General features: G+C 42.6%; 1 protein-coding gene across 1 annotated transcript; it reads left to right on the forward strand.

Annotated features, from left to right (window-relative positions):
- The first annotated feature begins 3,237 nt into the window (after positions 1-3,237).
- Positions 3,238-15,618, forward strand: LOC106572179 (stathmin-3). The gene is made up of 5 exons (XM_014146100.3): positions 3,238-3,390; positions 12,502-12,600; positions 12,793-12,986; positions 14,688-14,879; positions 15,076-15,618. Exons 1-5 carry the CDS (start codon positions 3,372-3,374, stop codon positions 15,133-15,135), a joined length of 564 nt encoding a protein of 187 aa, XP_014001575.1. The 5' UTR covers positions 3,238-3,371; the 3' UTR covers positions 15,136-15,618.
- Positions 15,619-16,353: the final 735 nt, after the last annotated feature.

Raw genomic sequence — 16,353 nt, forward strand, 5'->3', positions numbered from 1 at the left:
CTACCAAATACTAATTGAGTGTATGTAAACTTCTGACCCACTGGGAATGTGATGAAATAAATAAAAGCTGAAATAAATCATTCTCTCTACTATTATTCTGACATTTCACATTCTTAAAATAAAGTGGTGATCCTAACTGACATAAGACAGAGAATTGTAGTTTATGTGTCGGGGGGCTAGGGTCAGTCTGTCACATCTGGAGTATTTCTCTTGTCTTATCCGGTGTCCTGTGTTAAGGCCAAACAGTTCTAACCCTCCAGTGGTGTGGGGGCTGTGCTTTGGCAAAGTGGGTGGGGTTATATCCTACCTGTTTGGCCCTGTCCGGGGGTTTCATTGAATGGGGCCACAGTGTCTCCTGACCCCTCCAGTATTTATGCTGCAGTAGTTTATGTGTCGGGGGGCTAGGGTCAGTCTGTCACATCTGGAGTATTTCTCTTGTCTTATCCGTTGTCCTGTGTGAATTTAAATATGCTCCCTCTAATTCTCTCTTTCTCTCTCTCTCGGAGGACCTGAGCCCTAGGACCATGCCTCAGGACTACCTGGCATGATGACTCCTTGCTGTCCCCAGTCCACCTGGCCGTGCTGCTGCTCCAGTTCCAACTGTTCTGCCTGCGGCTATGGAACCCTAACCTGTTCACCGGACGTGCTACCTGTCCCAGACCTGCTGTCCCAGACCTGCTGGAACCCTGACCTGTTCACCGGATGTGCTACCTGTCCCAGACCTGCTATTTTCAACTCTCTAGAGACAGCAGGAGCGGTAGAGATACTCTCAAAGATCGGCTATGAAAAAGCCAACTGACACTTACTCTTGTGTTGCTGACTTGTTGCACCCTCAACAACTACTATGATTATTATTATTTGACCATGCTGGTCAAATATGAACATTTGAACATCTTGGCCATGTGCTGTTATAATCTCCACCCGGCACAGCCAGAAGAGGACTGGCCACCCCTCATAGCCTGGTTCCTCTCTAGGTTTCTTCCTTGGTTTTGGCCTTTCTAGGGAGTTTTTCCTAGCCACCGTGCTTCTACACCTGCATTGCTTGCTGTTTGGGGTTTTAGGCTGGGTTTCTGTACAGCACTTTGAGATATCAGCTGATGTAAGAAGGGCTATATAAATAAATGTTATTTGATTTTATTTGATACTAGGATTAAATGTCAGGAATTGTGAAAAACTGAGTATAAATATACTTGGCTAAGGTGTATGTGTCACAAAAAGTGCCGTGTTGAATTGACCAAACTGCAGCGGGTATGTGGATACTCATTCTTTTAATGAAAAAAACACAACGCATCCACAGGAAAAACCAAACAATAACCGATACTCACGACCAAACAGTGTGGCAGGCTAAACAAGCAGTGCTCACAAACAATTACCCACAGACAAACACACCCTACTAATATAGGACTCCCAATCAAAGGCAACTCAACACACCTGCCTTCAATTGGGAGTCCAATCCCAATTAACTCTACATAGAAAACAAACCTAGAACCTATACCCACAACTAACTAACTAAACCTAGAAATACATAAACACAGAGCAGTGCCCAAAACCCCCGGAATACATAAATAAAACAACCTACTACCTACACCACCACCCCAAACCATATAAAACAAATACCCTCTGCCACATCCTGACCAAACTCCAACAACAAATAACCCTTAACTGGTCAGGACGTGACCGTATGTAAACTTCCGACTTCAACTGTAGATAGAAAGATAGTGTCACGTTCGTCGTAGGAAGGATACCAAAGCGTGGCTTATTTTAATGTGAAACTTTGCAAAACAAAAAATAAACTACAAACAAAACACAAACCGTGACGAAAGCGGTGCAACATGCACTAACTCAAAATAATCTCCCACAAACACAGGTGGGAAAAACAACTACTTAAATATGATCCCCAATTAGAGACAACGATGACCAGCTGCCTCTAATTGGGGATCATACAAAAACCCCAACATAGAAAAAAGAAACTAGAACCAAACAACATAGAACTAAATAAACTAGATAAACCCCCCCAGTCACGCCCTGAACTACTCTACCATAGAAAATAAGAGCTCTCTATGGTCAGGACGTGACAGATAGATACACTACAAAAGTATGTGGTCACCCCTTCAAATTAGTGGATTTCGCTATTTCAGCCACACCCGTTGCTGACAGGTGTATAAAATCGAGCACAAAGCCATGCAATCTCCGTAGATGAACATTGGTAGTAGAATGGCCCATATTGAAGAGATCAGTGACTTTCAATGTGGCACCATCATAGGATGCCACCTTTCAGTTGGAGCTGCCTCTGTCAACTGTAAGTGTTGTTATTGTGAAGTGAAAAGGTCTAGGAGCAACAACGGCTCAGCCACGAAGTGGTAGGCCACACAAGCTCACAGAACGGGACACCCGAGTGCTGTATCAAGTAGTGCTTAAAAGTCGTTGGTCCTCGGTTGCAACACTCACTACCGAGTTCCAAACTGCCTCTGGAAGCAATGTCAGCACACAAACAGTTTGTCGTGAGCTTCATAAAATGGGTTTCCATGGCCGAGTAACCGAACACAAGCCTAAGATCACCATATGCAATGCCAAGCGTCGGCTGGACTGGTGTTAAGCTTGATCGCTCAACATCAGAGCACGACCTCACTAATGCTCTTGCGGCTGAATGGAAGCAAGTCCCCGCAGCAATGTTCCAACATCTAGTGGAAAGCCTTCCCAGAAGAGCGGAGGTTGTTATAGCAGCAAAGGGGGGGCCAACTCCATATTAATGCCCATGATTTTGGAATGAGACATTCGACGAGCAGGTGTCCACATTCTTTTGCCCATGTAGTGTAGATAGATACAGTAGAGCGATATATTGTTTGGGTTATGCAACTTGGTTTGTGGAAAGAGAAAGAAAGCTTTTAGGAGTGTGAACTTAGAGACAATTACTTTTTACTGACTTTACTATTGGATATAGATGTACAAGCAGTTGCAAACAACTCGCCATTTCAATACACAAGAATAGACTACAAATTGGTTGGTGGTCGGTGGCACTGTCCGTGGTGCTGAAGGGGTGTCCTTAATCCACACCTATGCCCATGCCTCTTAAAGTGCCAAAAGTGAAGGCTACCATTTTCTGTTAGTCTTAGATAATAATCCTATACACCCATCCATCTGCCTCTGTCCATCCTTATAGCCACCCATATCCTGTGTGCGTGCACGCGTGTGTCTTCAAGCGCTCACTCCTCCGCCTCTTCTCCTTAACCCCTCCTCTTGACAGACCGCAGCCCGTTAGATCTGACTAGAGTGCGTTGTTCATTGTTCATTAACGCAGCAGCGGACAGCTTCCACCCTCACACGGATACACAAGCATTTCTTCTCCCACATCGCCTTTCCCGTCAGTTACCATGGCGAGCACAGTATCAGGTAAGAGTCGGGGAAAAGCTTTGTTATTTCAAGCATAGTCGGCTGCGTTACTGTAGATTTGGTGATGGCTCGAGGTGCGACCTGTCTGGGTGACTAGTAGCAACCCGTGTGGGTGCACTCACTTCATGTTACAGACAAGGCTACCATATAGAGTCACCTAGCCTACCTATTTCAAACGTTGTATAAACGAGTGTCTTTGTGATATTGACGAAAGGTTACTGGTCCTGATGCAGATGAGACCACTCCTTTTGTCACAATGTCGCTTAGCGCGAGTTATGTTTTACAGCACAACTTGCGTCATTTCAAATAATGTAAGATCCCCAATATGACATACAGTAAGCAATTTCTGATCAATATTAATTTGTGGAAATGAATAGACTTTGATGGATGCATCCCATGGGCACCAATCAAAGCTCAAAACTGAAATGCTTGTCCAGTTAAAAAAAGAAGTAAGGAAATGAGTCACTGGAGACATAGATAATAAAAACGTGCAATGATATAGATTTGGCCAATTGTGGCAACACAATTGCTGAATAGGCTACTGATGTGGGGAGGTAACATTTTGGTCATCGCTTCTCTTGCTTGCAACTTACTCAAAAAATGAGTGTAAATGTTAATCCAAAGTTTGAACATGTCTTATTATGATTGTATTGTATTGTGTGTGTGTGTGTGTGTGTGTGTGTGATGGTTTGAAAATCTGGTTTATGTCTATGTCATGTAAAAGGTTGTCAGGTGTGTTGTGCCTGGCCTAGTCCTAATTAGCCAATGTCACATGTGTATTGACTGCAGACAGACACCAGACATTAGCCACTAGGGCCAGCAGTAGCACCCTGCTCAGCTGGTAAACAGAGAGAGATAAAGATTGGAGAGAGAGAAGCCTCTAAGACCTCCACCGTAGTAAGGAAAGACACCTGGACCCCAGTGTGATATCAAAATTCTGCAGCTTAAACACTTTGTAACCCCTCTTTCTGGTAGAGCTGGCCTATATCATGACAGTGTGTGCGTGTGTGTGTGTGTGTGCGCGCGCGCGCGCGCGTGTGTGTGTGTGTGTGTGTGTGTGTGTGTGTGTGTGTGTGTGTGTGTGTGTGTGTGTGTGTGTGTGTGTGTGTGTGTGTGTGTGTGTGTGTGTGTGTGTGTGTGTGTGTGTGTGTGTGTGTGCTCAGTGCTGCTCAGTGCTGAGCAGTAGCGGCCACACCCTTAGCGACAGATAGAATCAGGGGGGTATACAACAGCAGTCCATGTGTTCAGTTGTATTACAGGAATACAGGTTATTTGTTCTGTACAGTGTATAATAATAATAATATAGAATAATAATAAAGAATTATCTAACTCCTCAGCTAAACACATGCTTTATGCCCATTTTTCACTGAAGGCCTACTGTAAAAATGATACTCTCAAATGTATTACTTAATTTATATACATTTGTACAATGGTTTTACTGTAGCACTTTTGGTGGACAGATAGGTTTTAATGTGCATTATCTCTAACCCAAGACTAGCAAGAGTCAGTCCTTGTTTGTTGTCTCTGCCATTGTCTCAGTCCGGCTGGAAGAGTATTGAGCAAATCAAAAGAGGGAGGTTAAAGAACAAGCTCGCACTTCCTGTCAAAATTGAACTGCTTTGACCTTTGCGCTCTGTTCCAATCAATGGCCCAATTCCATTCTGATTATTCACCCCCTTCCCCTCTGTCCTGGTTGATTCTCCTTCGGGGATCTAAAAGTATCAAATAGGGTTAAGCAATATAGCCGACTAGCTGGCCTATGTGGAGCTATAATCATATGTTTGCTTACACCCAACATAATCTGCCTATCCAGAAAGTTTGAGATCTATAACAAAGGGATACATAATGTTGATAGGAAGGGAACAAGGTATTTTATTGGAACCTTCCCTTGGAATGTTTGGGGGAGTGATCACAGCTTGTGTATCTGTATCTGTTTCTTAAGTGGTCTAGAAAGTAGGTGAACCCCCTATGGTGTTCTTTGCTTCTGGGTGTTCTGTGTCTGCTGGGTTCCCACCAGTGGTACGTCGTTACATGCCAGCTCGTTTTGATCAAAGTCAGTTCTTTTGAAGTTGTACCTAGTCTCCTGTGAGGAGAGACTGAAAAGAGAGACTGAAAATAAATATTTTGTAGCTGTGAATAGATCAAGACAAGAAAGGCAAGTGTTTACAAAGAACAGAGAGAAAAGATAGTAGGATGGAGAGATCTGGAAATAGAGTGATAAACAATTCTGCAGAGGCTGCCAGGGTAACAAGAGCTTAAGGGAAGGAGGGGGAGAGAGAGAGAGGGGTGCTGCTGAGCCAAAGGAGAAATCATATTAAGGTTTCATCTGGAAGCATGCACATGAAATATGTGAGGGCCTCAAACTACTTAATTTCCCAAGCGACGCCGAGTTAGTCAGGCAGTGCTATTGGAGGAGATAGTATTCTATTACTGTAGAAGGGGGGCTTTTGGCACAGTATTTTGTGGATTGGGGATATTTTGTTGTTCGTTTTTTTGTGGATTGGGCATATAGTGAAATAAATACGATTTAAGTAATTGATTTCCTGAAATTGTGCCACCAAAAGTCTGATAGTTTTCTCCTGTTAGCTTACAGTGAAAATGGTTGATTAATCCAATCGTTTTTGCATCATAGACTTATTGTGTGTGTGTGTGTGTGTGTGTGTGTGTGTGTGTGTGTGTGTGTGTGTGTGTGTGTGTGTGTGTGTGTGTGTGTGTGTGTGTGTGTGTGTGTGTGTGTGTGTGTGTGTGTGTGTGTGATTGGGGGGGCTCATGTAGTAGATCATAGAGCATTGACTTTTTTGCTTCCATTGAACCCCTTCATGGAGCTGTTGGAATAAGCGCCACACTCCATAGACATATTCAGCACCTTGGTAAATATCAGCAGCTTCCTTAGTTTCTCTGATGAACCTACCTTTTCTACTGAGGCACTTAGGCACTGCTGTAGAGATGAACTCTCAGCCTCTGCAACGTCAGCCATGTTATGGGGGTCTAAGGGTTTGTTGGCTCTCCACTGCAGGAGTAGACTGATGTTTTTTAGGGGGGACCACAAGGATTATTATTCCAAAGAAAACCAAGCAAGGATACCTTTCTAAAAAAGAGCATTTGAATAATTTACAATGCACACCCACCAGCATGGAAGACCGTGTGTGTGCACAGCAGGAGGGAGGTTTGCGTGTGTGTGTGCATACTATATGTGCGTGCGTTAACGGTGTGTGTTAGGTGTGCGTATACTGGTGTATGTGTAGTTTTAGCTTTGTGTGTCTGTGCGGTGTGCATGAATCTATGTGAGGCTTTAGCTGTGTGTGTATATCTGTGTGATGTGCGCGCACACGCAAATGGATGGAGGAAGAGGAGGATGGAAGTTGACATCACTCCTCAATAATTCAGCACATGACCAGGCAAAAAACAGCCACTGAGATTACCCAAGCGACCCAGCCTCGTTGTCGAAAACGTGCCTTCTCTTTAAAGGTCCAATGCAGCCATTTTCTTCTCAATATCAAATCATTTTTGGGTAACAATTAAGTACCTTACTGTGATTGTTTTAAATTAAAATGGTCAAAAAAAAGAAGAACAATTATTCTTAGCAAAATGCAATTTCTCAAGCAAGAATTTTGCTGGAACTGTCTGGGAGTTGTCTGAGAGAGGGGCTTAATTGGAGAAGCCTAATGGGAGGTATATGTAACCTGAAAACGAGCTGTTATTGGGAGACAGGAGGGCAAACGATCTTTCTTATTGGTCTATTAACCAGGCATTCCAAAAATCCCACCCAGCCAAACAAGCAAAAATGTCATGTGGTCTTTTCAAACAGCACCTACTAGTGCATTATCATAATTTTCACAATTTCACAGTATTATTCAAACTTTATAGTTTAGAAATATATATAAAACATGGGAGTTTAGAAATATATATAAAACACGGGATAATCACATTTTTGAGTGCTCTGCCCCTTTAAGAGTGCATCTTAAAGGTGTGTGTAGCTGCAGCCACAATCCTCTGCTGTTTCCTGGCATGATTCAGGAAGCAGCTCAGTCCCCGCGTTCTATAAGGAGTAGGAAGAAGTTTCCCCTAGACACTGGTCTGGGGTTCGTTTTGCATTTCCTCTACTAATGCACAAGGCTAGCATTTGGGGAGGGCAAACTGATCCTAGACCTTTACAATGCAACTTTAAACTTTAAAGGGAGGATGGAGGCTTCCTGCTGAGAATAAGATGTCTGCTGCTCAACGCAGGACGCAGTTTTCTTCCTGAATAGAACTGCCAAGTAAAATATGTCTGGGGGCACGTGCACCTGCAGACCCTTCTACTTCTCTCATTCTCTCTCTCTCTCTCTCTCTCTCTCTCTCTCTCTCTCTCTCTCTCCATTTCTCTCTCTCCAACCACCTCAGCTGCATGCTTTTGGTATTTTTTTTATTTATACAGTCAGTTTCACAATGAGGGTAAACACAATACAATAGATACAAAATACATCAGATGTTCAGTTGCTCTAAGGTACTGCACCTTGTCTTTGAGATGACATTGGAAGAATGTTTATGAAATATTCACAGAACATAGCAATTTATGCAATGAGAGCAGGGATGACAGCAAAGGTATAACACAGAATCTTTCCCTTTTCAGATTTGACAATGCTCTGACCACTCTTGCTTTGCCATTTACACTGTAAATGTTACACAATTTAATGAGCATTGGAAAAAGTCGCGCAGTTGCTGACTCTCACATTTGGACAATATTTCTATCCTGCACAGATTCTATATTCAGGCTTAAGCCCGTTCAGCATCACGGTGCTGTCCACCTACACACAGACACTAGAGACACATGCTTAATTATCTCTTGCATTGAAATCCATCACACCCAGTTGTAATTAGTAGAGATCTGAGACAAATCAGATTCGTAGTAGATCTCTGCAAATGTGGAAGCAGTGTTTAACATGGCAGGAACCCCATCAATATGATTTATGGATCTGATCATCTGCGACACTGTGTTACACGACTGCGATGGAAAGGGGCCTTACATGTGTTTGCAAGGCTAACATGGCTGAAACATTAACGGCACTTTGAAAAATGTTTAAATAAAGGATCCTTTTTTTAAAACTCCAGTGTTCGTGCAGTGCCCACTTTCCTCATGTACCCATGAGAGTTAGAGCAGGTCGGTATATCTGCTCCAACAATGAGGGCCACAGCCTGCTTATCTATTCAGCAGCAGCAAGCCACCTTAAAAGGCATTGATCTTTAAGAGGAAGTAGTATTTCCGGGGGCTAATCGTCTAGACATGCTCAGGCTCCTGCCTCATTAGCATTAAAGGAAGACTGACTTCAGACAGGACCAACACACAGGCAGTCATGGGGCGCGTCCCAATTATCTCTGCTTGCTCTTAGGGGTAAACGTACCCCAGGTTTTGAACCACTGGTGTAAAACACTACAGCAGATGGTGTCTTTCATATACAATATGTAGGTTGGCGTGAGTTTCTTAAAGCACCACAACTGAGCAGTACTTTGAGACGGGTGCTGGTGAATTCACTCCAATGGCTCACACACCCTGCCAAGCATAAAACAAGTCACACTGCAGAATGCACACCACTGAACACAGACTGCGGAGCACTTACGTAACCCGTACTTGTTCAGTGGTTGCATTCAGTGGCATGGTTCCTACAGGGGCCAGGGAGGGACCATGTGAAAACTTAGGGGTTGAGGGGGCGGGGGGAACTGCTTTGGATGAGATGAATATTACATGTTAAGTCTCTGTGCTGCTGTGGAGCAGTGACAGGAAGGGGAACATATTCGGCTGTAAAGTACAGTACCTTCATCATCAGAAGAGAAGGTGGCGTAGTCACACAATAAGGCAATTGAAATGATGAAAGGTCAGTTAGTTGATTTGATTGATAGTTAGTGGATATTTCCATACTAGGTTGCACTCCCATATTAGTGGGTCTTTCCCTGTGTTTGGTGTGCTACGGAGAGTGCAGGTGATCTTTTCCTTGAAGTGGCTTCTGATGAGGTGTTACTTACTATACATTGCCTTATAAACATTCATATAACACCTTAAAGATGAACTGGATAATAAAACTACAGGAGAGGCCTCTTAGCTGTGATATATTCACAACATATCACGGCCTCTCATACCTGTTTGCTTTGTTATGCAGTTTCATAATGTTGACTGCATCTATAAGGTGTTGTGAATGTCCATATGGCAAAATAACACTTCATAAGAAGCTACATTAAGTAAAGTGTTACCAAACCTTCTACCTCAACGGTGTTAAAACCATTCAGCCCCACTTCACTCCCCAAAAGCTGACTACAGTACATCCTGGCACTTAGCTAATCCCTTCATGTGTCCTATCAGCGACCTCCAGACAAGCCCTGCCTTCAGCCTAGATATCGTAAATGAAATTCCCCTGACAAACAAGCCTAAAAGCTACAAGTCCCCCACATTGCTGATCATATCTTAGACCATAGATAATGAGAACACTGACCTTTAACAAACACAATAGTAATTAGACAAGTATTGATTAAGTGTAACTGTGATCTGTAGGCTGCGTCTTCTCCCTCGCCTCTGCTGACTGATCTGGGTGTGAACCTTAGACAGAGCTTCATTACCCAGAGGGACAGAATGCTAAACAGTTGCTTTGTTTCATAGCAAATATTTTTTTTTGGGGGGGGGGGGGTTCATAAGGGCATGTAAGGGAAAAGGCTGTTAAACATTTAGCAATCTAGAACGAAAGTCCCTCGTTGTTTCAGTCTGGGTTTTTTTCTCTGTTTGGTGCCTCATGAACACAACCCAATACTGTCTATTATCAGAGCTAGCCATCTTAAGCTTTGGTGGGTTAACTTTGGGCTTGGTTTTACCAGAGTTATTGGCAGGGCCGGACTACCGCATTTGGGGTCCCGGGGAACTGACCTTCAGCACCGCAAAAAATGTTGCAGTTTTATAATGCTCTTCTACACATTTTGTCTTGAGGCTAAGAGAAAATGTTGCAGTTTAAAAGCCAATTTCCTGCAATTCTATACTTTTTGCCATGGGTCAGAGAGAAACATTTACTGTTTTATAGCTCATCTCATGCTATTGTTCACATTTTAAAGCTAATTTCCTGCTATTCTATGCAGTGCATTCGGAACGTATTCAGACCCCTTGACTTTTTCCATATATTTTTACGTTACAGCCTTATTCTAAAGTGGATACACTTTTCCCTCATCTATCTACACAAAGTACCCCATAATGACAAAGTGAAAACAGGTTTGTAGAAATGTTTACTAAAAATGAAATACCTTATTTACCTAAGTATTCAGACCCTTTGCTATGATACTTGAAATTGAGCTCAGGAGCATCCTGTTTCCATTGATCATACTTGAGATGTTTCTACAACTTGTTCGGAGTCTACCTGTGGTAAATTCAATTGATTGGACATGATTTAGAAAGGCACACACCTGTCTATATAAGGTCCCACAGTTGACAGTGCATGTTAGAGCAAAAACCATGCCATGAACCATGAACCAAGCCATGAAGTCGAAGGAATTGTCCGTAGAGCTCCGAGACAGGACTGTGTTGAGGCACAGATCTGGGGAAGGACACTGTAGTGTCTTAGAATGCTTCTTACATTCATGACACCGGACACGTAAGTACGTTTTAGTATTTCATTTTAACTTAGAATAACATTACCGGAATGCACCTGGCGTCAGCTACCTGAGACTTTTTCCGAGCACGGTTATGTGGACAGACATTTAAACGGCTTCGGAGAGCAGAAAGCAAACCCTATTGAGTCAATACTGCCTTCTATTGGTAAACATAATTTAACTCTTTAGCCTTAATATCAAGCGTCACGTGTGGAGGAAACCTGGCACCATCCCTACGGTGAAGCATGGTGGTGGCGGCATCATACTGTGGGGATGTTTTCATCCTTGATGAAAACCTGCTCCAGAGCACTCAGGACCTCCGACTGGGGCGAAGGTTCACCTTCCAACAGGACAACGACCCTAAGCACACAGCCAAGACAATGCAGGAGTGGCTTCGGGACAAGTCTCTGAATGTCCTTGAGTGGCCCAGCCAGAGCCTGGATTTGATTTGAACCCGATCTAACATATCTGGAGAGAACGGGAAATAGCTGTGCAGCAATGTTCCCCATCCAACCTAACAGAGCTTGAAAGGATCTGCAGAGAAGTATGGGAGAAACTCCCGATATACAGGTGTGCCAAGCTTGTAGCGTCATACCCAAGAAGACTCGAAGCTGTAATTGCTGCCAAAGGTGCTTCAACAAAGTACTGAGTAAATTGTCTGAATACTTATGTATATGTGATATTTCTGTTTTTTAGTTGTAATACATTTACAAAAACATTTTTAAAAACCTTATGGAGTATTGCGTGTAGATTGATGAGGAAAACAAACAATTTAATTCATTGTATCAAAAGACAGTAACATAACAAAATGTGGAAAAAGACAACGGGTCTGAATACTTTCCGAATGCACAATTTTGCATTGAGGCTGAGACAGAATTTTGCCCTTTTAAAGCAAATTTCCTGCTATTCTACACATTTTGCTATCATATGCTATCTGGGCACACACACACACACACACACACACACACACACACACACACACACACACACACGTATCGCTGCGTGTCCGTTCGGTAATCCGACCCTGGTTATTGGATTTGCATAACCATGCATAGTGGTAAAAGTAGATTAGAAGGATCTCTAGCATTGTAATTACAGTATGGGTAGCACCAGGCACACTCATTCTCTCTCTCTCTCTCTCTCTCTCTCTCTCTCTCTCTCTCTCGCACCTCACACATTCACATGACTCTGCCAAAGTGCTGAAATTTAAAAACTAGTCCAGTTGGCAGGTAATGCAATAGTCTCTAACTCAATCTGCTGTGAAAGTGCCATTACTGCACTCTCATGTTTTTATAGCAGACACACCTTCAATCTCATCCCAGCTGCACTGTATACAGCCTTGTAATACTAGCCTTCTTAACAACATTTCCTCCTAAAAACCTGGGGCCATGGTTGCCATGGCCACAAAGGAAGATGGCAAATAAATATATAAAAATAGGACGATTCTTTTACCCTGTATATCATTGGAATATCTTACCATGTCTCTCGTTGTTTCTTTGTCCCTTAAAGCCTACACAGAGAAGATCAAGGAGATGTCCATGATGTCTCTCATCTGCTCCTGCCTATACCCCCAGACATCATACCCCACCACCAACTACCAGTTTGGAGGTCTGCCCAAAGTGTGCTTTGTTTTTTAATGTGAATGTTGTATTTTGGCTTAAAATTCGTTCTTAGTCTCAAAACACTTTACATTGTATGGCCGGTAATTCATCCTATCTACCACCAATGTGTAGCACCCACCCATCTAGGGTAATGCACAACAGCCATTTTGTGTCTTATTTGTCTTGTCTCTCTCAATAGACCTGGAGGTGAAGCCCATCAACAAGCGACTGTCGGGCCAGTCCTTTGAGGTGATCCTGAAGTCCCCCACCGACCTGTCCCCGGACAGGCCCAGTCCCCTGGCCTCTCCCCCCGCCCTGACCTCGCCCCCTAAGAGGGACATCTCCCTGGATGAGCTGCAAAGGAGGCTGGAGGCCGCGGAGGAGAGGAGGAAGGTAAGACAAGAGGATGGCGGGAAAGGAGGGAGGGAGTAAGAAAAGGGAGGATAGGGAGAGAGTAGGGGAAAAAGCAGGTGAGATAGAAGTTCATGGAGGTTGCTGAGGACAGGCGGAAGGTAAGAGATGGGAACAGTGGGGAAGGAGAGTGCAAGAGAAGGAAGTGAGGATGGGGGTGAGGAGGGAAAAAGCATTTCAGGTTCATAGAGTTCATGGAGGTTGCTGAGGAGAGTAGGATGGTAAGCGAGGATGACAGATGCAAGTGTATGAAGGAAGGGTGCAAGTGTATGATGGAAGGGTGCAAGTGTATGAAGGAAGGCAGGGAGAGGAAAAAAACATGTGATGTATGTTAATTTAGTTTGCTTAGAGGTATTTTTGGGGTATTTTATTAGGATTCCCATTAGCTGTTGCAAAAGCAGCAGCTACTCTTCCTGGGGTCCACACAAAACATGAAACATAATACAGAATGACATAATACAGAACATCAATAGACAAGGACAGCTCAAGGCAGAACTATATACATTTTTAAGTTAAGAGAAGGGAAGGCAAGGCAAGGAAGACAGAGGGAGAGAATGGAGGGAGGAAGAGGAGGAGGAGGAGAGAGACAAAAAGCTGGTGAGGTAAAGGGCTATTGACTTTGCTGAGGAGAGACGGAAGAAGAGACGTAAACAGAAGATTAAGTGAAATGAGGAAAAGATCATCACTCAATGGGGAGAAGGAGGCGAAGAAGCTGTAAGGAAAGATGAATGAGATGGGGAAACAAATACCAGTCTCTCTCTAGACATCCAGATCCTCTACTGAAATGCCAGAGCTGTCACACATGAATGAGCTTGGTTGTGTTCATTAGGCAACAAATGGAAGAAAAATGACCTGGACTTGTCCAATAAGAAATACCTATTGTCTTTTTCATTGCTAAACTTTTCAAAATGTTTTCTGTCACATGCCCTAATGAACACAACCTTGAAAAAGAGACAGATATCTGACATTTCATGAAAACATAAATAACTAGCAACCCATTGCTTCATCATCCTAGTTCAGTTAGGGGGATTTCCTGGGTTTTCTGTGAGCCTTTTTCTACCTTGCATTTCCACTTAAATAGAAAAACTGATGACTAATTATCGTTGTTGGGTGAGAACTACTTCAATGCTTAATCGCTGCGTATCAGACAGACCCAGCCAGACCTGTCACTGGGTTCCCTGAGGGAAAGAAAAGCCATGAATGGGGAGAGCCTGTCATCGCTGCTGGAATATACCATAGGGAGGAGGGGAAATGTGTATGTGGAAGTCTGGGGGCGAGATAAGCAGTTAAAACAGAAATCCAAATTGGAGTTGCAAAATCTGGTTGAATGCTTTGACAATAAATGATCAGGCTACTCATTAGCATTTTGATTCAATTCCCTGATATTGGGGAAAATATTTTATCATCAGTCTTTCCTACAACATAATAGGAACTGGATATTTTACCAGCAAACCAACACTTTAGCATAGGGATAGAAATTGGTTATGGTTAGGGTCAAGGTTATGTTAAGGGACAAGGGCTAGGTTAATTTAAGTGAGGTAAGGGTTAGGGTTACGGAAAATCATAAAAGTTAGCATTGGGTTAGCATACTACTGCCGTACACTGACATTCATTTTCAGTAAATATACACTGCTAACAAAATCTGTGCATGAAAAGAGTGCACTTTTTCTCTCTGCTCCCTAGTCCCAGGAGGCTCAGGTGCTGAGGCATTTGGCTGAGCGGAGGGAGCATGAGAAGGAGGTGCTGCACAAGGCCATGGAAGAGAACAACAACTTCAGCAAGATGGCGGAAGAGAAGCTCAACTCCAAAATGGAGGCGAAGAAAGCGAACCGGGAGGCATACCTGAACTCACTGAAGCAGCGGCTCCGTGAGAAGGTTAGGGCGTGTTTTGTTTTCTCTCCTCTCTCTCTCTGCTCTAAGTCTGATGCCCCACCTTTTCTTGGTCAGAGAAATAAAGATCTATGCTCAGAACAGAAATAGCTAAGTACTCTGACATATTTCTAGGCTGCAACATAACCTGTCACCTGCGTCTTGACAGATTTCTCTTTGTGGTGTTAATGGTTTTTCCTAGGAGATGCATGCAGCAGAAGTGCGCCGGAACAAGGAGCTGCAAGCAGACCTTTCTGGATAAGAAGGCTTTACTGAAAGGAATTCCCATTTCCCAGCTTGTGTGAAGTGTGTTTTTAGCGAGGAAGTTTTGTGTCAAAAATCATAATTCTGCTCTACATCCTGCAATCTCATCTGTCATTCAATAGGGAACAAGTTTACCTGCAAGATATCACAACTGTCATAGCTCTTCATCTCTCTACACATCCCTACAGTATAACATTTTTTTTCTCTCACTAAAACATCAACACCACCAGCATTTCAAACAGTAGATTATAACATTTCTAAATGGTTGGAATACATTCTAATGGCTGGAATTTCAAATGTGCTGCGCACGCCCACACACACATGCACAGACACAAACATACATCCAATTCACACACAGACACACACATATAAACTCAAACACTGACATGCATCGCTTTTTACATAAATGGCATGGATTGTTGAAGGGGAGTCTGTCTTGATCTAACTGTGTAATGGACTAATAAAATGTGAGTGTACTGGATGTTGTCAATGTTCTTTTGGGTGTAAGACATAAGGTACTAAAAGGTAACTAGCCCTCCCCCCTAAGAACAATGTCTAATTGCTGACACACAAAAAAAAGATACGTTTGGAAAAAAATTGGTATGTGGATGAAGGACATGCTTATGTGAATAAACTATAAAGGGAAATAAATGGCTACAGTTTACACTTTTTTAGTTATTTCATGAAATGTTGTTTTTAGAAGTTACCCCGGTAGAAGATTATGGCATGGGGTTTCACACAAGTGTGTTAAAATTCATTTAATCAGTTTTATTTACAAATTCTTTAGAAAGTAATACTTAAAAGCTAAGTCGAGTTGTCAAATAATATGCAGGGAAATGGTGTTACACGTCACCATTAATATCTGCACTATGAGGAGATTTGATGTAAAGTCCCTCTTTTTAACTCACCTGCACATTCATTTTATTTGTTCTTTCTTTGTTGTTACTTTTCCATACAATCCATTATGTACAATTGCACTAAATATGTTTGGAATAATGCAAGATTTTAAATCCCAGCAGTCTTTAAAATTACCTTCAGGAGCAAAAGGTTTTCAATAGTTGTTTTTAATTCATAAAAACAATAATTTATTGGAATATAATATTGGAATGGAATATAAATAATAACATTAGAATATAACATTTAATAACAATACCTTAACTAATAAACTCAGTGTAACATTGATGTGGCAACTCTCTTATGCTTCTAATTTGTGCCT

This window comes from Salmo salar, chromosome 15 (genome assembly GCF_965601325.2).
Source record: "Salmo salar chromosome 15, fSalSal1, whole genome shotgun sequence".
Lineage (NCBI taxonomy): Eukaryota > Metazoa > Chordata > Actinopteri > Salmoniformes > Salmonidae > Salmo > Salmo salar.

Coding starts and splice junctions, on each gene's coding strand:
- LOC106572179 (XM_014146100.3), top strand. Junction 12,987..14,687: donor CCGCGGAGGAGAGGAGGAAG/GTAAGACAAGAG, acceptor TCTGCTCCCTAG/TCCCAGGAGGCTCAGGTGCT. Junction 14,880..15,075: donor AGCAGCGGCTCCGTGAGAAG/GTTAGGGCGTGT, acceptor GGTTTTTCCTAG/GAGATGCATGCAGCAGAAGT.